The sequence below is a fragment of the Camelus bactrianus genome, chromosome 35 (genome assembly GCF_048773025.1).
Source record: "Camelus bactrianus isolate YW-2024 breed Bactrian camel chromosome 35, ASM4877302v1, whole genome shotgun sequence".
Classification (NCBI taxonomy): Eukaryota; Metazoa; Chordata; class Mammalia; order Artiodactyla; family Camelidae; genus Camelus; species Camelus bactrianus.
This window is the reverse complement of record NC_133573.1, coordinates 7,169,372-7,191,360: the sequence shown is the minus strand read 5'-3', so window position 1 is coordinate 7,191,360 and position 21,989 is coordinate 7,169,372. Positions and strand designations below refer to the sequence as shown.

The window sequence follows — 21,989 nt, the reverse complement described above, 5'->3', positions numbered from 1 at the left end:
CCTTGCATTTCTGGGATAAACGCATTGTACTCATGATGCACTATTTTTTAACACTGTTAGATTCAGGTTGCTATTACCTTCACAGGATGTTCACGTGTTCATGTATGAAGTGGCCTTTCCCCCCACATATTATCTTCATTCATTTTGCCAGTGAGGTTGAGAGGCTTACCTTTTAATTCTCTCCTATAAAGGGATTATTTGTTCTTTGAACATTCGCCAAAATGTACCTACAAAACCATCTGGGCCTGGGCTTTTTTGAAGAAGAGATCTTTGAAAACTTGTCTTAATGTTTTTGAAGGCTACTGCTTTACTGAAGTTTTCTATTTTTCTTGCCTCAGTTTGGTTTCCCCTACTTTTCCAGATATTCATCCACTGTGTCTAAATGATCAAATATATTATCATACTAATTTTCAAAACAATGCAATGCTATTATTAACATTTTCCTTTTTATCATTCTGTGTATGTGTGTGTATATATATATATTTGTTTTCTGTTTTTCATCAATCTTGGCAGAAATTTATCTCTATTTCTCTAGTGACCAGCTTTCAGTTTCGTTAATTTTCCCCTTTATTTCCTGTGGTAGTTGTTAGTCTATGCATCACTAACCTGTCCTTTTCTCTTTATCATTTCCTTCTTTCACATATCCATAGATTTGCTTTGTTGCTTCTTTTCCTTCTTATTGAATCAGACTTATTTCATTTAATTCTAATCTTTGTTTTCTAAGAAATGCACTTAATGCTATCAGTGTCCCTTCAAGTACCAATTTAGCTGTGCTCCACACCTCTGACATGCCCTATTTTCATTGTCCATCAGTCCTAGGTACTGTGTCTTTCTTGACAATTTCCTCTTCAATCTAAGAGTTGTTTGTGGTATACATCTAGTTCCCATATGTATGCAGTGATTTAAGCTCTCCTTTTACTCCTGATTTCCAACATCACTGCATTATGATCAAAGAACAGGTCACTAGGATTTCTTGAAACATCTTTAGTGACAGAGTACATGCTTAATTTTGGTAAATGTTCCATCTATACCTAAAGATCGCCCTTTCTCTGTTAGGTTTAAAGCTCTGTGTTTTGATTAGTTCACATGCATTAATATGTCATTTAAACTTTCTGTATATTCACTTACTTCCAGCCTCCAACATCTTTCAGTTGAGAGAGTGGTCCAGTAAGCTCTCCAGCTACCACTGCTGAGTTGCCCCCTTCTCCTGAGATTCTGAGGGGGGTCTTGCACTACATCAACCCAACTGAGCTGGAGCTCTCCTACAAGCCCCTTCCATGTACACCTCCAGCTTAGCAGTGGCCACAAGAAACCCGTGTCAGATTTGGAAGGCAGAAGCGAACCAGCAGCCATTTTTCAACACCCTGCAGGGCACCAAAAAACGTAACAGCTCGTGTACGCTGTTGATCTGTTGTCTCAATGCGCTGACACTTCTGCTGGACGTCCTCCCTCAGATGTGTGTGAACCAGGAGTGTGGACTCAGTGGCAAAGTAGGCGGCAGTTGGCCAAGATTGAGAAAGCAAGAGGCAGACGTGGGTACCCGCTTGTCCCAGTGGATTCCAGGGTGTCTTCAGTCTTCTCTCCTTTCTCAATTTTCCTTCCCGACTGCTGGCCAGACTGACTCACAGCAACTTCAGGCCTAATTTCAAGGCCAAGGTTACGGCCTTGCTGTTGTGTCCCCCTGCACAGTTGGGACGGACCCCACCCCAATGATAGGTCAGAGGCTGAGACTGAAGACATCACACACGCACCAAGAGGGTGTGAAACACTGCGTGACTCACATCGTGGGATTTTCTGGGGACAGGAGGGCAGTACCCAGGCTAGGAGGAAGTGGCTTGTGGGGACTGTGAAAGTAGAAGTGTGTAGTCCTGGTTTTCACTGTGGTCACGGTGTAGACCTGGGCTTACATGTTTGGACTCCACATAGGCGCCACAGAAGGAGTAAGCTTTTCTATCAGTTTGCCTGGATGTGGGGCAGAAGGGGAAGCTGGACGTGGGAGGTGAACACTGCCAGCAGTTGGACATCAAACAGACTCTTGGTGACACTTGTTCATACTTCTCTGCCAGCTTTCGCAATTACTGATGGTTTAATCCATGTAATGGACCCAAATTCTATCCACTAATTGTTGTTCTCTTTCTCTGATCCAGCCCCGGGTGATCAGTTACTACTGCATCTGGTTTGAGGTTATTTTGTCAATTGTATATATATTCATATCTTCTTGGTCTGTTCCTTTTAACAGTAAATAATACCCTCTATGATTTTTTTGCCTTCAATTTTTTAAAATTAAAGTATAGTAGATTTACAATGTTGTACTAGTTTCTGGTGTACAGCACAGTAATTCATTTATACATACATATATTCCTTTTCATATTATTTTTCATTATAGGCCATTACAAAGTATAGAATACAGTTCCCTGTGCTATACAGTAGGACCTTGTTGTTTGTCTATTTTACATACAGTAGTTAGTATTTACAAATCCCAAACTCCCAGTTTATCCCTCCGCATCGCCTTTCCTCCCTGGTAACCATAAGTTTGTTTTCTGTCTGTGAGTCTGTCTCTATTTTGTAAATAAGTTTGTTTGTGGTTTTTTTTTTCTTTATGTTCTACATATGTTATCATATGTCATATATTTTTCTTTCTCTTTCTGGCTTACTTCACTTAGTATGACAATCTCCAGGTCCATCCATTGCCATCAATTCTTTACATGATTTAAAGTTTCCACTTGACATTTTTAGCTTCTAATTGTTCAGTGTATCTTTTCCATTTTTTTTTCCATTTTGACTGCGTTTTTCCTTGAGTGTTATCTATGTCTCTTGTAGATCAAGACTGGTGGATCTTTTTTTTTTTAACCTAAACCAAGAATTTGTCTTTTGATCAAGAGTTGAATTAAGTCCTTTCATATTTGTAGTAACTACTTCTATAACAGAACTTTTTCTGCCATCTTCTTCTCATTTCGACATACCACACTTTCGTTTTCTCACTTTAATTATCTACCTTCCTTTGGATAGATCCATTTTATTCTGCCAGATTCAAAACTATCCATTCTGCTTTTATTCTGGTTGCTATTCCTTTCTTATTATAACCCACAAGTTATGTTTGTTTTTCCTAATCTATCCCATGATCTAAATAAGAGGATTTATCAATTATGTTAACAAGTGTTGTACACTCCAAAGTATTAAAATGCAACTCAGCAAGACAGTCTGTGAGATTAGACAGAACTAAGAATCTATCTACATCCATATGTTGAGGACAGGAAAGACAAACCAAGGACAGTAAAATGTCAACCTCTTCCAAACTAATGAATTACAAAGACTAGATATCAACACTGTAATTACTGTGGATAAATATAGTGTATGAGGAAGCAGGCTTTGAATAACACCAATACTTTGTTCCATCTCCTTCGAAAAATATTTGTCACTTGAAAAAAGAAAGTGTCACTCAAAAAATAAAACTTACGATTCGTTTCTCCCAAAATCTGTACTTCGGGTTAGTTAACAACAGCTCTTTAGTCACGGGTGAGCAGTATAAGTAAACCTTCAAACTGAAAAGAAAAGACAAAACAAAACAAAAAAAAGAGCACTGTTCTAGTACAATCCAAGATGCACCATCTTGGTAACCAGGAAATGTGTTTCAATAAGTATCAGTTATCTCAAGTAATTCAGAAACTAAGCTGGCACAAAAAGTGTTAGAATGGTTCCCAACAGACCAACACACCAGTGACCACCTCTGTCCTAATGAGAGTGTGAAGGGGCAAGGAAGACGCAGAGGAGAGAAAATAGAGTCCTCTGACCTCCTCAAAGGCTGGTCCTCACCATTCTCATCTTAAAGATACGTGTTTGTACACAACCAGGTATGTGTGGAAAGACATTATCAAATGTTAAAGGACCTGTGCAGAATGGGAAGGTGGCCTGGGCTACAGAAGACTTCTATGTTTTACTTCATGTAAATCAATGCTGTGTATTTTTCTAGTGGGCAGAAGTCAATTTCACGGTAAACTTTTAAAATTCAGCACTGTAAGTTAGAAGTTAGGGGTACAGTCTGTGGCAGAATATACTTTCCAAAGATGCGCACACTAACATACACCCCAACCACACATGGTCTTCTTACAAAATGGACACAGAAATTTCTCCACAGACAGGAGGGGTCTATGTTAACCTCCCCTTGAGGCTGACAGACCTTTGTAGCTGCCTCATCCAAAAGAATGTGATGGAAGCAAAACTGCAGGACTTTTGAGGACAGATCTCTGGACAATATGGATTCTGCTAACTCTCTCTTGGGACATACACTTTTTCGTTTGTTTGTTTACATTTAAGAAGTCTGGTTATCCTGAAACCACCATGCTGGAGGGACATTTTTTGAGACAGAGATGGAGCCCTAGCTGTTTGAGTCTCCCCAACCCAGGTGTCAGACACAGAATGAACGATCCGTCAGATAAGGTCAGTCCCTACATGACACCCAGTCAGGCAGAAACCAGCCATCCCCACTGAACCCTGTCAGAATTCATGATCTACAGAGACAGAGAGAGAATACATGATTAGTGTTGCTTTCAATCACTAAATTTTGGGGTCATTTGTTACACAGCAATAGATAACTAATACGTAGTCTCTAAAATCAGACAGACCTGGTGGGAATCCTGGCTGCATGACCTTGGACAACTAATATAACATCTCTGGTTCCTCAGTTTCCTCATCCATAAAATAGAAATAATAATAGTATCTATTCAAAAGAGTATCCAGAGGCTCTAAAGAGGATGTCAGCTCCAAGAGGGATTTTTACCTGTTTTGCTCACTAGTGTATCGTCAACATCCAGTACAGTGCCTGATTCATCATAGGCACTCAAAGAGAATGCTGAGCTAATAAGCACGTAGTGCCCGGTATATATGTATTTTTTTAAATAAATAAATATTGGCTACCATTATCACAAACACAGACTACTTATATCACTTAGCAGAGAAGCCTGCTAAATCAAAGGTCAAAGAGTCAAAAAATCAATAGAGTCCTCTCCAAATACAGATGACCCTTGAACAACACAAATTTCAACTGCAAGGATTCACTTATACATGGATTTTTTTTTCACTAAATATGTACTACAGCACTTGGTAGTCTGAGGTTGGTTGAATCCAGAGATGCAGAACTGGGAGTAGGGAGGGCCAACTGTAAAGATATAAGTGCATTTTCGACTGCGCACAAGGGTGGTTCCCCTAACCTCCATGTTGTTTAAGGGTCAATTGTATGTATTTTGAGGATTTGGAATTAGATTTCGGTAATGGCTGCAGGAAAAGAAGGCAATGGTTCAGCTTTAAGAATAGATCCAACAATATTATGTGATTCTTTATAATGCAGCAACCATTTAGACACATACATACACACACTTATAGAAAAGAAAACAAACAGACTACTGCTGTACCCCAAAACACAGATGAACTATTCAAATATAACGTTAAGTAAAAGAAAACAAGTAGAAGAGTCTGTTCCATGTGATTCTATTTAAGTAAGTTCAAAAACAGCCAAAGCTGAACAATGATGACAAAAGTCAAAGAGAGGTTACCCTTGGGTGGGGAAGACTGACTGGAGAAGGGTCAGGATTCTGTTCTGGAATATTGGTGCTGTTCTATTTCTTGATATGGGCAAAAGCTACATAGATATGCTCACTTGTAAAAGGTCATCAGACTGTCCCCTTATGATGTAATAAGTACTTTTCTGTGGAGATATTATAACTCAATTAAAATTTGTACCTAAAAAAACACTCAAGTAAGTAACAAAATAAATCACCTGCACTCCAATCTTCTTTTCAAGGTAGGGGCTCGTAATCCTTTCATGTGATCTGAAAACAAAAGAATGAGAAATCATAAACACATTATTTTTCAGAGGACTCTTTGGCCCAAGGAAACTGAGTTGTCTGTTCTTTTTAGGGTTCCTTTTAAGAAAAATAAATGAGAGGCTCGCTTTTATAGGAGAGTTGATTCATATGGGATACTGCCTCTTGCTTCTGTAGGTGAAGCATCCACCTGAAATCAGGACAAGAACCACTAAAACTGACCATCTCTGAGCCATCAGAAGCCATTTAAAAGGAGAATGACTCCCTGGCTATGTCTGAACCACTTGGAGTAGCCACAGAAGAAGGCATGAGGGTCTCATTAGGAATTGCTTCCATCAATTTCCTTACTCTCTTCTTTCACTTTAAACCACCCACCCTTTGGGCCATGCTCTCTGTGGCCCATTCAATTTCAGTCACTTAAGTTAGTCCACCTGGAAATTCATGTTTGCTTCCATGGAATCCTTGAGAAAACCATTCGGGCTTAGGCTGGATTAAGAAGAGTTTCATTATCTTCTCAGCCTGTGACTACTGGGTGGAAAGGTGGGTTATTGCTACCCACAGAGCCTTGCTCCACAGTTTTCCAAATTAAGAAACACAGCAAGGAGACTTTTAAAGAAAGGTAACATTTAACCCAAATGGCACCTTAAATATATAGTGCATTATAATACATTTTGAATCTTCAGCATGCAAGAGCCCGGATAACAAGAGGCAAACATTTCGAAATTGTTTAATTAAATCAAGCCGGTTCTAACTATCCTAATTCCAAAGAAAACAAAAAGAAAGCTGAGTAGCTATACTTAGACAAAATAGGCTTTAAAACAAAGACTGTAATAAGGGACATTATCATATTACATAATGTATTACATAATGATGAAGGGGTCCATCCAACAAGAGGATACAACATTTGTGAATATGTACGTACCCAACATAGGAACATCTAAATATATAAAGCAAATGTTAACAGATATAAAAGAAGAAATACAAAACAATATAGTAAGAGCAGGGGACTTTAATACCCCACTTACATCAATGGATAGATCATCCAGACAGAAAATCGGTAAGGAAACATTGCACCTAAATGACACATTAGATCAGATGAACACCATAAATATGTACAGAACTTTCCATGCAAAAACAACAGAATATACATTCTCTTCAAATGCACATGGAACATTTTCCAGGAAAGACCATACATTAGGCCACAAAACAAGTCTCAATACATTTAAGAACACTGACACCATATCAAGCATCTTTTCCAACTACAACAGTATGAAACTAGAAATTAACTACATGAAGTAAACTAGAAAATTCATAAATATGTGGAGATTAGACAACACGCTATTGAACAACCAATGGGCCAAAGAAGAAATCAGAAGAGAAATTTAAAAACATCTTGAGACAAATGGAAATGGAAATAAAACACATCAAAGTTTGTGGAATGCAGCAAAAGCAGCTCTAAGGGGGAAGTTCAAGTGATAACTGCCTGGCTCAAGAAATAAGAAAAATCTCAAATAATCAACTTAACTTTACACCTCAAGAAACTAGAAAAGAGAAGACCAAACAAAGCCCAAAATTAGTAGAAGGAAGGAAATAAAGATTAGAACAGAAATAAAAAGACAACTGAGAAGATCAATGAAACTAACAGCTGGTTCTTTGAAAAGGTAAACAAAATTGACAGGTCTTTGGTGGACCCATCAAAAGGGGGGGGGAGGGAGGGAGCGAGGGATAGGACTCAAATAAAATCAGAAATGAAAGGAGAGCTATTATAACAATTACCACAGAAAAGAGACTACTATGAACAATTATACACCAACAAACTGGACAACCTAAAAGAAATGGATAAATTCTTGGGAACATACAACCTACCAAGACTAAATCATGATGAAACAGAAAATCTGAATGGTCTGATTACTAGTAAGGATATAGAATATATCAGTAATTTTGAAAATCCAACAAACAAAAGTCCTGGACCAGATGGCTGTGCTGGTGAATTCTACCAAACATTCAAAGAACTCATTTTATGAGGCTAGCATTACGCTGATATCAAAACCAAAGACACCATACACACACACACACACACACACACACACACACACACACACACACACACACACAAATGCCAGTATCCCTGATGAACACAGATGTAAAAATCCTCAAGAAAATATTAGCAAACACAAGTCAACAATACATTAAAAGGATCATACACCATGATCAAGTGGGATTTATTCCAGGGATGCAAAGATGGTTCAACATACACAAATCAGTCAATGTAATTATAGCACATTAACAAAATGAACAATAAAAATCATAGAATAATCTCAAAGCATTGGGTAAAACTCCACACCCATTTATGATAAAAAAAAAAAAAAACTCTCAACAAACCAGGTATGGAGGGAGCATACCTCAGCATAATAAAGGCCATATGTGATAGGCCCTCAGCAAACATCACAATCAATAATGAAAAGCTGAAAGCTTGTTCTCTAAGATCAGGAACAGGTCAAGAATGCTCACTTTTGCCCTTTTGTTCAACATAGTATTAGAACTCCAAGCAGAGAAAAAGAAATAAAAGGTGTCTAAAGTAGAAAGGAAGAAATAAAACTGGCTGTTGCTATTTATAGACAATGTGATACTTCACATAGAAAACCCTAAAGACTCCATGAAAAAAACTGTTGGACTAAAGGAATTCAGTAAAGTTGCAGGATAGACATCAACAAAAGTCTGTTCCATTTCTACACATTAATAACAAACTATCATAAAGAGAAATTAAGAAAACAATACCATTCACAACTGCATCAAAAAGAATAAAATACCTAGGAATAAATTCAACCAAGGAAGTGAAAGACTTGTATATTGAAAACTAGAAGACATTAATAAAAGAAATTGAAGATGACACAAATAAATGGAAAGCTAGTCCATGTTCATGGATTGAAAGAATCAATATTGTTAACATGTCCATACTACCCAAGCAGTCAACAGATTCAGTGCAAACCATATCAAAATTCCAATAGTATTTTTCACAGAAATAGAACAAATACTTCTAAAATTTGTACAGAGTCACAAAGACCCCAAAGAGCCAAAGCAATATTGAAAAAGAGCAAGAATGGAGATGTCATGTTCCTTGATTACAAAATGCAGAGCCACAGTAATTAAAACAGTACAGTACTGACATAAAAACAAGCAGACAGATCAACAGAACAGAATAGCAAGCCCAGAAAAACAACTCATACATACAGGGTCAATTAATTTATGATAAAGAAACCAAGAATATACAAAGTAGAAAGGACAATCTCTTCAATAAATGGTGCTAGAAAAACTGGACAGCCACATGCAAAAGAATGAAGCCTGACAACTATCTCACACCGCACACAAAAATTAACTCAAAACAGATTAAAGACTTGAATGTAAGACCTGAAACCATAAAATTTCTAGAAGAAACCACAGGCAGTCATCTCCTTGACATAGGTCTTGGCAATGTTTTTTGTATCCGACACCAAAAGCAAAAGCAACACAAGCAAAAAGAAACAAGTGGGACTACATCAAACTAAAAAGCTCTGCACAGCAAAGGAAAGTTCCAACAAGATGGAAACACCTACTGAATAAGAGAAAATATTTGCAAATCATATTTCCAATATGGGACCAATATCTAAAATATATAAAGAACTCATACAATGCAAAAAACAAACAATCTGATCTTTTTAAATGGGAAGATCTGAATAGACATTCTTCCCAAGACATACAGATGGCCAACAGGTACATGAAAAGATGCTCCACACCAGTAATCATCAGGGAAATGCAAATCCAAACCACAACGAGGTATCGTCTCACACCCGTCAGAACGGCTGTCATCAAAAAGAACACAAATAACAAATGTTGTAAAGGACATGGAGAAATGGGAACCCTTGTGCACTGTCGGTGGGAATGTAAATTGGTGCATCCACTCAAGGAAAGCATGGAGGCACCTCAAAAAATGAGAAACAGAACAACCATATGGTCCAGTAATCCCACCTCTGGGTATTTAACTAAAGAAAACAAAACCACTAACTCAAAAAGGTATCTGCACCCCCATGTTCTCTGCAGCATTATTCACAATAGCCAAGAAATGGGAACAACCTAAGTGTCCATCAATAGATGATGGATAAAGAAGAAGTGGTGTGGATACACACAACAGAATATTACTCAGCCATAAAAAGAATAACTCTTGCCATTTGTGACAACATGGATGGACCTTTGGGATATTGTGTTAAGTAAAATAAGTCCAACAAAGACAAATAATGTATGGTCTCACTTAAACGTGAAATGTGAAAACAGAAAACAGACTCATAGATACAGGGTACATACTGGTGGTTGCCAGAGTGGGGGGTAGGGGAACGGGAGAAAAGGGTGAAGGGGGTCAGAAACGAAAAAGGAAAAAAAAGGAATTTAAAAAAGTGTGTTGCTGTCTAACAACGAATTAACAATCTTCATACGATTTCTAAAAACCATTAAGTTTAATAAGTTTAAAGCTAATTAAACTAAAATTATTCTCTCTATATAACTTTTTCCCAGCACTTTTAAGGTTAATACATAAATGCTATTTGAAAGTTAATTTTACTTAAAAAAAAACCCTATAACCCAAGAGGTTATTTTGAAAGTCTTTTCCTCTTCAAATCATATACCAAAAATTACTTTCATTTGCATTTTGATTCATTTACGTCAATACTGCCAATTGATTAAGACAAAAAGCAAAGACAGTCAAGCTGGCTTGTTGGGGAGACAATGTTAAACAACAGAATAACCCACAAGAAAAAAATCTAATTATCCTAATTACCGTGAACACACCTGCCCTCAGCTTCCCAGTGGCAATCCTTAAGCCTTGAAAATAAGGCCGTCACCCCACCCTATGTGGCCGACACTCCACCTGCCCCCTCAGAGGGGACATCTCCTTGGGTCACTCCTGGTTCAGGCTTCTAGGGCCAATGAGTGCATCCTGGGGCAGGACTCTCAGTAATCAGGGTTTCCAGAGAGTTTGAGACACAGCAGAAAGAAGGCTGATTCAGGACTCTGCTCCATGCTCCCAAACTAACTCAGCAGGCAGCACCCTGTTTCACCAAGACACCCCATCCCAGCACCCAGGTCCCTTCCCGGTGGGCAGTCAAGGGAACCCAGGTGAGTTTACTTTGTGCTGCCCCAGAGTCTCCTTTCCAGGGCCTTTTTCTTTTTCCTGGACCAGAATAAATCATCTCAAGTTGTCTTCTGACAGGATCCCCCTCCCCCACCCTGGGCCACCGTTTTGGGGGGTCCCCTGGGCATCCTCCAAGCCTCACTGATGCTTAGCAAAGCCTGCCCTGAGTGCAGCACTGGATCCCAGAAGGGTCATAAACGGGCATCAAGGGGGTCCGTGGCCCACCCCAACTTGTATCAAAGTGTGATATGAACATGTGTTTGTGCAGTTTTTCTAACTAGAGTTCATGGATCTTGTCAGGTATTCTGTATTAGTCTGCTCAGGCTTCAATAATAAAATATCGCAGACTGGATGGCTTCAACAGAAATTTATTTCTAACAGTTCTGGAAGCTAAAGTCCAAGACCAAGGTGACCAGGCTGATTTCTGGTGTGGCCTCCCCTCCTGCCTTAAAACAACCACCTTCTTGCTGTGAGCTCACAAGGCCTCTCCTCATTGTGCAGGTGGAGGGAGACTGCTCTCCCTTTTCTTCTAAGGTTACCAATCCTAGCAAATTAAGACTCCACCGTTATGACCTCATTTAACCTTAATCACCTCCTAAAAGCCCTTTCTCCAAACACAGTCACACTGGGGATTAGGGATTCAATATATGAATGGCAGGGGGCGTGGTATACAATTCAGTCCATAGCACTTCTGAAGAAGTCTGTTTCCCAAAAAAAGTTACAAACCACCAATAGGCAATGTGGCAAACCTCTGAAACTGAGTTCTTGCCCTTGATGAGTTTACACCCTCATTGGGTAAACAGACCCACGTATGATCAGAAAACAGGAAAAGTTATTCTAAACTGGTCGACAGTAGAGAGTCCATTGCTTGCTTAAAGTACTAACTAATGATGATGATTTCATACATTCCTTTAGATGAACTCTTTCTCCACTACTCCGAAACACGAAGGCCAAGCCCCAAAGCCATTCTTCCGTTGTGGCCACATGTGAGTTCAGAAACGCCAGCAAGACTCAACACAAAAGGTAAAACAGGGGCATCTTGATGCGGCAGTGGATTCTCAATGAAAAACAAGACAAAAACAAAAAATGTTATCCTCAAGAAGAAGCAGAAAGACCCTCACAAGACTTAAATGCAAAAAGATTTTAATGCTCTCCAAACTGATGTATAGAATCAATGCAATCTAGTTTAAAACAAAATCTTTTATTTGGTTGGAAAAAAAGAAGACCCTGAAAGAGGCTCACCTGCTTTTTAGCAAATTGAGAGAGGAGATTCAGATTTCCTTTATTAAAGAGAGATAATTAGGGGCATAGAGCCAGAAAGCAGAGGCATTTCCCCAAAGCTGTAACTTCAATGATTTACAACAGGTTAAAGTGAGTGATTCCACACTCAAGACAACAGTTGCTGAAGACGGGCATGTTTTGATATCTGTAATTCACTTTAAAGTCACACTGTGTGGCATGTATCTGAGTCACTTCTTAGAAGAGGGGTTGAGGGCATGCTACTTAAGCTACTCTGGAGGCCCTTACTCCAAGAGGCAGCTTTTAGAACGCTTCAATTAAGCTTCAACTCTGGTCAGTGCAAAGGCTATGCTAATTAGCATAGCAACCCTATTTTCATTGGTAAAGTTAGTGACATATCAGTCAGCGAACCAGATGTTAAAAATAGACATTGGTTGTGAAATCAGTGGTAGTCCAGCTCTGGGGATGGGCTAAAATGTTGTACACACGCTTCGGCCTTGCCTGGAGCATCCAGCATCTGGACCGTATATCTTCGGGGGTGAAACTCCAGGCTTCATTCCTAACCCCGTTCAGCTGTGAAATCTTAGTATTCCGGTTGCCTGACCTGGCCGTGTCTAAGGGAAACCGCATCCTGCCTCTAGACCAAAACCGAACCTTTCAAACTGGATGTGGACAGAACACCTATAAGGAGGGGGCTCTTGCGATTCGTGGAGCTGACAGACGGGATGTTTCATTTGATGTGCACTGGCTTGCTAATAAATGGTTGGGGGGTATCGCAGAATTTCATCTAAATTTGTCTTCATAACAGAGTCGCGAGGACATGGGGGAAGAACTAAGAAATCCTCGCCAACCCCTGACTATTGGGCCCGAGGAGGGCTTCCGAGTAGTTGCGGAGAGAACCCAGGAGTTGTGCCTAATCAAACTGGCCTGGGTCGGTGATCACTCGCAGGCGCTGTTCCGTACCGTGGTGCCGATGAGCGGATAAATAAAGCCTCAGGCGGGCCAGTCTGCGACAAGCTGCAGTCGCTAGTCTTTCCCCGGGCCCCCTCACGGCCTGCACTCCCTCCTCCGGGACCCCGATCTCCGCCTTCCCTCCTCTCCAGCCCCTGGGCGACCTCCTCGCGGGGACAGAACCCGCGCAGCCGGGGACCGGGAGGGGCGGCGCGCCGCGCTACTCACCCTTGTGGCAGTGGGACAGGAAGTAGGCGCGGGCCCTCAGGTTCTCCCTGTCGAAGCGGTCTATGGAGATGGTTGGATACTCGGCCATCTGCCCCTCGAAGGAGCTCATCGCTCCGATCAAACCCAGCTGAGTGGCCGCCTCGCCGCCCTCGGAAGCCCAAGCCGCGCTAACCTCGCCGCCACTTCCGGGAACCTGCCGCCGCCTCACCATTGGCCGGCGCGGGTCAGCCACGCCCAATCAGAGGAGCCCTGAGGCCTGGGGGCGGTGCCAAGGAGCTTCCTGTAAATTCCTGCCATCCACTTGAAACTGACTGAGGCGGTTACTGCGCTCAGAGCTGGGAGGCCGTGGGAATGTAGCAGGTAGCGCGAGGAGTGAGGCTCCTCCCGGAAACCTTGGCACAGTATGGGTAGCGCTCTGCCTAAAAGTTGCCTGTGTCTGTGCAGGAACAGCAGAGCGAAGGGAAAATGAACATCCTGAGCTCCTAGGAGGCTCCTCTCAAGAATGTGAAAAGGGATGCAGAGCTTGGCTTTGAGATCAGAGTGCGTTCCACTTCCCGCTTGTCCATGAGATTCTGAAAGCCTTCTTTCGCTTCTCTCCTGTCTCTTCTCTTCCCAATGTCTACCTTATGGGATAACCGTGAGGACTGTATGAGAAAAACTATCAGTCTGGTAGTAGATTAAAAAACTCGCTCCTGTTTGTAATTTACAAACGGAATAATTACACAGACTGTGATGATCACAACTCAGATGCATGATCCTAGGGTAGATAAGTAAAGATCCCAAGGAAAGCTTAGCTGCTAGCCTCCCCTACCTCCAACCCCTTTCTTTCTTTCTTTTTTTTTTTAGGAATTTAGAAAAATACATAAAAGAAAAGAAAAGGTTGCATGATGAAAGAAAGTTCGGAATATTTTAACCACCAAAGCAACTTTATGAAAAGGTTTGTTAAGGTATTAACATTCACCAAATAGTCACAATGGCATTCCCTGCACCCCTTCTGAGCAAGTCTCCTTAGACACCACAGTATTATTAATCGCAAACAATGCCAACATTTGTGAGTGTTGCATAGCAACTTTGTGCACAGCACCCTACAAGCCTTGCCATGGTGACACAGATGACTAAAGTGTGCCTCCAAGTCGTTTTCAATCTATTTGGAGACAAGACCTTTGCAAAACATGGTAAATAAGTGCTTCCACAGAGATGCAAAGTGATGTAGGAATAAATACCGTAAAAATGAGTTGTAGCCAGGGGAATCAAGAACCAGAACATGACCCTCAGAGAATGTCAGCATGTTCAGCATGTTCCTGCAGCCATGGCAGTCAGTTCTATTCAAACACAGATTCTCCTGAAATATTAAGAAGGAGGAGGAGGAGAGGAAGAAGATGGGGAGGGGGTATAAACACCATCATCACTAATCTGAGTAAAGTACTCTGCCAGTTTATATTACCAATACCATTGACGTAGTATAAGATGGCTTGTCATAGAAGAAAGGAGGGCTGTCACTGTGGTAGGCTATCTATACCTAAAACTAGATCTTGCACTGAGCCTGGTATCTGCAGAATCCAGTCTGTCTACCTCTGACAATGGAGCTCCTGGCCAGGCAGATCAAGATAAAGCTCATATTCTTATTTTTCTCTCCACATGTTTATCCTCTCTTCTTTCCACAGTGGATATAGTACAAAAGAATAAAGGTACATAGAGAGTCAGGATAAAGGGAAAAGACAGGAAAGAAAATAGTGAAGGTGGGGAAGTATAGCCCAGGGATGTGCACATGTGTGCTCTTGGGAGGGTGAGCTGTATATTTTGCTTTTGTAGAGGAAGATACAATCATTTTATTAAACGATTTTTGGCACCCTCAAGATACAAATGAAATGGATTTCCAGAAGAAACCCAATTATCTGGATACTGAGTCCCAAGTGAAAAGCCTCTGTTGGATGCTTGTAAAGGAAACACTGAACTCACCAACATAGAAACAAACTTACGGTGACCAAAGGGGCAGAGGGTATAAATTAGGAGTTTGGGATTAGCAGATACAACCTACCATATACAGAACTGATAAACAACAAGGTCCTACTGTATAGCACAGGGAACTATATTCAATAGCTTGTAATAACCTATAATGAAAAAGAATATTGAAAATAATATATATGTATGACTGAATCACTATGCTGTACACCAGAAACTAACACAATGTTGTAAATCAACTATACTTCAATTGAAAAAAAAAGTAAAATGGGGTCAACTGCTGGTCTGTCCTCATTCTCCAGCTGGAAATTTCTATCCTTCTGCAATCCCAAAACTCTTTGGACTGCTAAGTCCTAACTTTATTCTGTCTCAGAAGGACTGAAAACTGCTATTAAGTTTATGTTAAATACTTAAAAATTACTTATTGCAATAGATATGTCTTTGTTGAGAAATCACTACAGGATATCTTTTTCTTAACTTTATGTACTTCTAAATTGTTGCCCATATAAATAACTTGCATTATAAATTTACTTTTAGAAGAAATAAAGTGTCACTCTAGGGGGTGTACATTGAGATAATATATGTTTGAAAAAAAGTGTATTTGTTTGCTAGGGCTACAGTAACAAGTACCACAAATTAAATGACTTAAACAATAGAAACTTATTTTGTCAGAGTTCTGCAGTCTGGAAGTCCAAGGTCAAGACGTTGGCAAGTTTGGTTTCTCTTTCCTTGGCTTTAGAGAGCCTTCTTGTTATGGTGTCCTCACACGGTCTTTTCTCTGTTTGCACACATCCCTGGTGTCTCTTCCTCTTATGAGAACACCAGTCATATTTTATCAGGGCCTACTCTCCTCTAGTCTGACCTCTTCTTAACCAATTACATCTGCAACTACCCTACTTCCAAATAAGGTCACATTCTGAGGTACTGAGGATTAGGACTTCAACCTATGAATTTTGGGGGGGAGGGAGACTCAATTCAACTCATAACAAAAAGCAATGTAAAACAAAATATACAAGAAGTATTTTATCGAGTTTTTTTTCCCTAATAAAAATAAGGTACTCTACCTACTACTAAGGGTTAACAATTTCAAGATTTCAGAATTCTTATAAAACTTCTAATTTATAAGATGTAACTACAGACAGCTTATCTTCAGTTTTGTGATTTTTAAAAAATATTTTGATTTCAGCTTTGGAAGAAGTTGAGATCTGATTTAGAACCAACAGCAAAGTGTATGGATTTATTCAAATTGACATTCCAAAGTAGATCATTCAGGGACTAAGAGTCTTGTCAGGAGATTTTGGAGACCCTGGTTAACACTTCATCTGAACCACTGCCATTTATGTGATCTTGGTTAAGTTAACCTCTCTGTAACTCAGTTTTCTCATCCTAAAATGAAGGTAACCACAAAGTCTACATACCCTTGGAAAATGGTAAGAGCTCAATAAATATTAGCTGTTGTTGTTTATCGGGCATCTACTACTACATGATCTCACTGATAAGAGGAATCTAAAGAAATCAAACTCACAGAAACAAAGAACAGATTGGTGGTTGCCAGAGGTGGGGGTGGGGAGTGAGGGACATGGATGAAGGCGATCAAAAGGTCCAAAGATTTCCAAGTACAAGACGAGGAAGTCACGGGGATGTGATGTACATCTTGGTAATTAGAGCTGACAACACTGTACTGTATACTTGAGAGTTGTTGGGGAGGTGGACCTTAAAAATTCTCATCACAAGAAAAAAAACTGTAACTATGTGAGGCTGTGGATGCTAACTTGACTTAACTGTGGTGATCACGTTGACCCAACGCAATGTATACACGTATAAAGTCATTGTGTTGTACACCTTAAAATTACACAATATGTCAATTACATCACAATAAAATGGGGGGTGAGCTATTAATACAACAAAACAATGTGGATGAATCTCAAAATAATTATGTTGAGCAAGAGAAACCAGACAAAAGAAGAATACATACTATATTGTTTCATTTATATAAAATTATAGAAAACGTGAACTGATCTACATTGACAAAAAGCAGATCAGGAGTTGTCTGGGTACACAAGAAAAGAAGTTCATTAACTTGATTGTGGTCATGGTTTCCAAGGTGTATACATACGTTAAGACTTACTAAATTATATGCTATTAAATATATGCTATATATTGCATTTCAATTATAGTGCAATAGATTTGTTTAAAAAAAAAAAGGAGCATGTATAGGAGACTGTGGACGAAGTAAAAAAGGTTGGCAAGGATATCTCTTCTCTGGAGGAGCTGATTAAGACACTACCTGGTTAATTCACATCATAGAAAGTGGTTCCTTAAAAAAACACAATGTATGTTTATTTTGCATTGGTTACATATCCTTCCCCACCACCTTTACCTCCTCTTCTCACTTCCTACCCCCACCCCTCTGACTGATTAGCAAGCGTTATTCAACTAGGAAAGAAAAGCATTCTAAGAATTCTACCCAAGGCCCTAGAAAATGGTAAGCACTTAATAAATGTTAGCTATCACTATTCACGGGGTATTCACTGAGTGCCAGACGCTGAGCTTGAACCCGGAGGCACCTGAAGGCATCAGCTCTGGTCTACCAAGAGCTTGCAGTCTGTCAAAAGGAGAAACTAATGGAAACAAATAGAGGCAGCAGTTTTTACAGTGCGTTAGTGGAAGTGCGCTCAGGGTACAGGGTGGAGGCCAAGGACAGAGGCTGTTTCTGCAAGGAGAAAAGGGCCTTCAGAAAAACTTAGCAGAGAAGGTGAATTTGAGCTCAGCTTCCATGCCCAAGAACAGATGAAGTCCCTGTAATGAGCTTTTATTTACTCTGGGAACTGCAAATATTTCCTTTTAACCAAAGCAGTGAGATCAAAAGGGTGAAATAATGGGGGCCTAACAGGGGAAGTCAAGGCAAAAGCAGCTCAGGAGGCACCAGACCACAGAGATCAGCCAAAACGGCAGAGTAGAGAGACCCTGGGCTCATTTCCTCCCACAGGCACACCAAAATCACTATTATCTGCAGAACAGCCATCTGTGAAAAAGACTGGAACCTGTAAGAAATTATCTTCTACAACTCAGGACACAAGGAAGGGTAGGAGGGGCAGGTCGTGACAGTCAAGTCCCACACCCCCAGGTGGGTGACCACAAACAAGAGGATTACAATTGCAGAGGTTCTCCCCAAAGAGTGAGAGATCTGAGCCCCACATCGGGCTCCCCAGCCTGGGGTTCCTGCACTAGGGGGATGAGCCCCCAGAGCATTTGGCTTTGAGGGCCTACAGGGCTTACTTTCAGGAGTCCCAGAGGACTGGGGAAATAGAGACTTCACTCTTAAAGGGCACATGCAAAAATGTCACACACTCTGGGACCAAGGGCAGAAACAGTCATTTGACTGGAGGCTGGGCTGATCTACCCACTAGCCTTGGATAGTTTCCCAGAGAGGTAGGAGGCAACTGCAGCTCGTGCTGAGGGTGTAGACGCTGGCAGCAGCCATTTTGGGGAGCTCAGTCTATCATGCGGACACTGGTGCTGGCCAGCGCCATTGTGGAATCCTCCCTCTGGCTTATTATCCCAAAACCCAGCCTGTTGGTGCCAGTGCTGGGATGCCTCAGGCCAAGAAAGACACAGCCCCACCTATCAGCAGACAGGCTGCCTTAATACCTCCTGAGCCCACAGCCCCCTTTGGATGCAGCCTTACCCACCAAAAGACCCAGGATACAGGTCTACCCACCACTGGGCAGGCACCAGCCCCATGATTCCCTGGGCTCTGCCCTCCAGGGAACCTGCTCCAGCTTTCTGATCAACTTCACCCACCAGAGCACAGACACCAGACAGAAGAAAACCACAATCCTACAGCCTGTGGACCCACCTGCTCACCAGCAGGCCAGACCCTGCACTGCAACTAGCTGAGCCCCACCCTGCCCACCAGCAGGCCAACACAAGCTTCAGGACACCCCAGACCCTGAACCCAACTGCATCAGGAACCAGCTTCACCCACCAGCCATCTGACAGCAGACCCCTCGGCCCCATTACCAGACTCCAGGACCCAGCTCTACCCACCAGTAGGCCAGCAGCACTAGCCCCAGGACCTGGCTTCACCCTCCAGTGGGTGAGAAACAACCCTGCAGTCTTCTGGACCCCAACGCCCAATGCCACCCACTAGTGAGCCAGTACTAGCCCCCCTCAACCAGTGGCCTGCAGCTCCATGCACAGACCAAACAGACCAGGGGCCAACCAAGCTTACTAGACTACTCATATAGTCAACCTACCACAACAGAAAGACCCACACAGCCCTCATACGGGCACCCCGGGGACATATAGCTTGGGTGATGAGAGGAAAGGGAGCTGCTGGGATGCATAGGATGTCTCCTACAAAAGGCCACCTCTCCAAGGTTGAGAGACATAACCAATCTACCAGATACATAAAACTAAAAACAGCCACCCAGGCAAAATGAGGCAACAGAGGAACATCTTCCAAATGAATGAATAAGATAAAATCCCAGAAGAAGAACTAAATGAGGTATAGATAGGCAATCTACCTAAGAAAGTGTTCAGGGTAGTGCTAATAAAGATGATCAAAGAACTTGGGACTAGAATTGATGCAGAGTGAGAAGTTAGATGTTTTTAAAAAAGAGTTCGAAAATGCAAAGAACAACCAAACAGAGATGAAGAATACCATAATTGAAATAAAAAACACTAGAAGGCATCAACAATAGACTAAATGATACAGAAAACCAGTGAGTTGGAAGACAGAGTGGTGGAAATCACTGATGCTAAACAGACAGAAGGAAAAAAATGACAAGAAATGAAAACAGTTTAAGAAACCTCTGAGACAACATTAAGCACACTACTATTTGCATTATAGGGTTCCCAGAAGGAGAATAAAGAGAGAAAGGGGCCGAGAACATATTTGAAGACATAATAGCTGAAAACTTCCCTAACCTGGGATAGGAAACAGACATTCAAGTCAATATGCAAAAATAACTCAAAATGGATTGAAAACCTAAATGTAAGACCAGAAACCATAAAACTCTTAGATGAAAACATAGGCGTTAACACTCTTTGACGTAAATTGTAGCAATATTTTTGAGGGGTCTGTCTCTTAAAGCAAAAGAAACAAAAGCAAAAATAAACAAATAGGACCTTATTACACTTAAAAGTATTTGCACAGCAAAGGAGACCATCAACAAAACAAAAAGGCAACCTACTGAACAGGAGAAAATATTTGCAAAAGGTATGATGGATAAGGGATTAATACCAACATATATAGACAGCTCATACAACTCAACATGAAAAAACCCAAACAACCCGATTAAAAAATGGGCAAAAGACCTGACTGACATATCTCCAAAGAGGACATGCAGATGGTCAACAGGCACATGAAAAGATCCTTATCAACACTAATCATCAGGGAAATGCAAATCAAAACCACAGTGAGGTATCACCTCACAGCTGTCAGAATCCTCAAAAAGAACACAAATAACAAATGTTGTCAGTGATGTGCAGAAAATGGAACCCTCGTACTGTTGGTGGGAATGTAAATTGGTGCAGCCACTGTGGAAAACAGTGTGGAGTTTTCTCAAAAAAAAAAAAATATATATAACTACCACATGACCCAGCAATTTCACTCCTGTGTATATATCTGAAAAAAAATTAATTTGAAAGCTACATGTACCCCCAATGTTCACAGCAGCACTATTTACAGTTGCCAAGGTATGGAACCAACCTAAATGTTCATCAACAGGTGAATGGGTAAAGCAGATGTGGTATATATGTATACAATGGAATACAACTCATCCATAAAAAAGAATGAAATCTTGCCATTTGCAACAACATAGATGGACTTGGAGAGTATTGTGCTAAGTGAAATAAATCAGACAAAGATAAATATTGTATGATATCACGCATATGTGAAAACTAAAAAATAAAACAAATTAGTGAATATAACAAAAAAGTAAACTCACAGAGAGAACAAACTAGTGGTTACCAGTGAGGAGAGTGAAGCAGGGGAGGGGTAGGGGATTGATAGGTACAAACTACTATGGGTAAAATAAATAAGCTACAAGGATATATTGTACAACACAGGGAAGATAGCCAATATTTTATAATAACCATAAATGGAGTATAAGCTTTAAAAATTGTTAATCACTATGTTGTATGCCTGAAACTTATATAATATTATACATCAACTACACCTCAATAAAGAAAAAAATTTTTTAAACAGAAGAGACTGGACCACAAGGACCTTCCTTGTGCACAAAGCCAAGGATTTTAAACTTTAATTTGAGTGGTAGTGGCAAGCCTAGATGGTTTGAAATAAGGCAGTGACACGTGAGATTAGAGCAGTTTCTCAAAATGCGGAACCTGGAAGAGCATCACCAATGGTATTGGAAACTGGTTAGAAATGAAAATTCTCTACCCCAGCCCAGGTCCACTGAATCAGAAACTCTGGGGGTGGACCCAATTGTTTGTTTTAACATACCTTCCCTCCAGGGGATTCTTATAGATGCTAAAGTTTGAGAACCACTGGATTTGAGTTTAGAAAGATCACTCAGGCAGTCTGGGGCTGGGCATCTGGGTAGGAAGCTGCTGCAACACTTCAGAAGATGTGATGGTGAGGATTCATTTATTCATTTAAC

At 40.7% G+C, this 21,989-nt stretch overlaps 1 protein-coding gene across 4 annotated transcripts in view; it reads right to left on the bottom strand.

Moving 5' to 3' along the window:
• DCLRE1C (DNA cross-link repair 1C) overlaps positions 1-21,989 on the bottom strand; it is a 50,885-nt gene that overhangs the window by 26,271 nt on the left and 2,625 nt on the right. For 2 of the 4 annotated variants that reach the window (XM_074358187.1, XM_074358186.1), the window contains exons 2-3: positions 5,774-5,825; positions 3,458-3,542 (exon numbers count right to left, since the gene is read on the bottom strand). In XM_074358187.1, the coding sequence (XP_074214288.1) occupies positions 3,458-3,542; positions 5,774-5,825 (137 nt within the window). Of the gene's footprint in view, positions 1-3,457; positions 3,543-5,773; positions 5,826-5,947; positions 6,010-13,398; positions 13,586-21,989 lie in introns of those variants that run through there. The other 2 variants (XM_074358189.1, XM_074358188.1) reach the window with 2 other exon arrangements.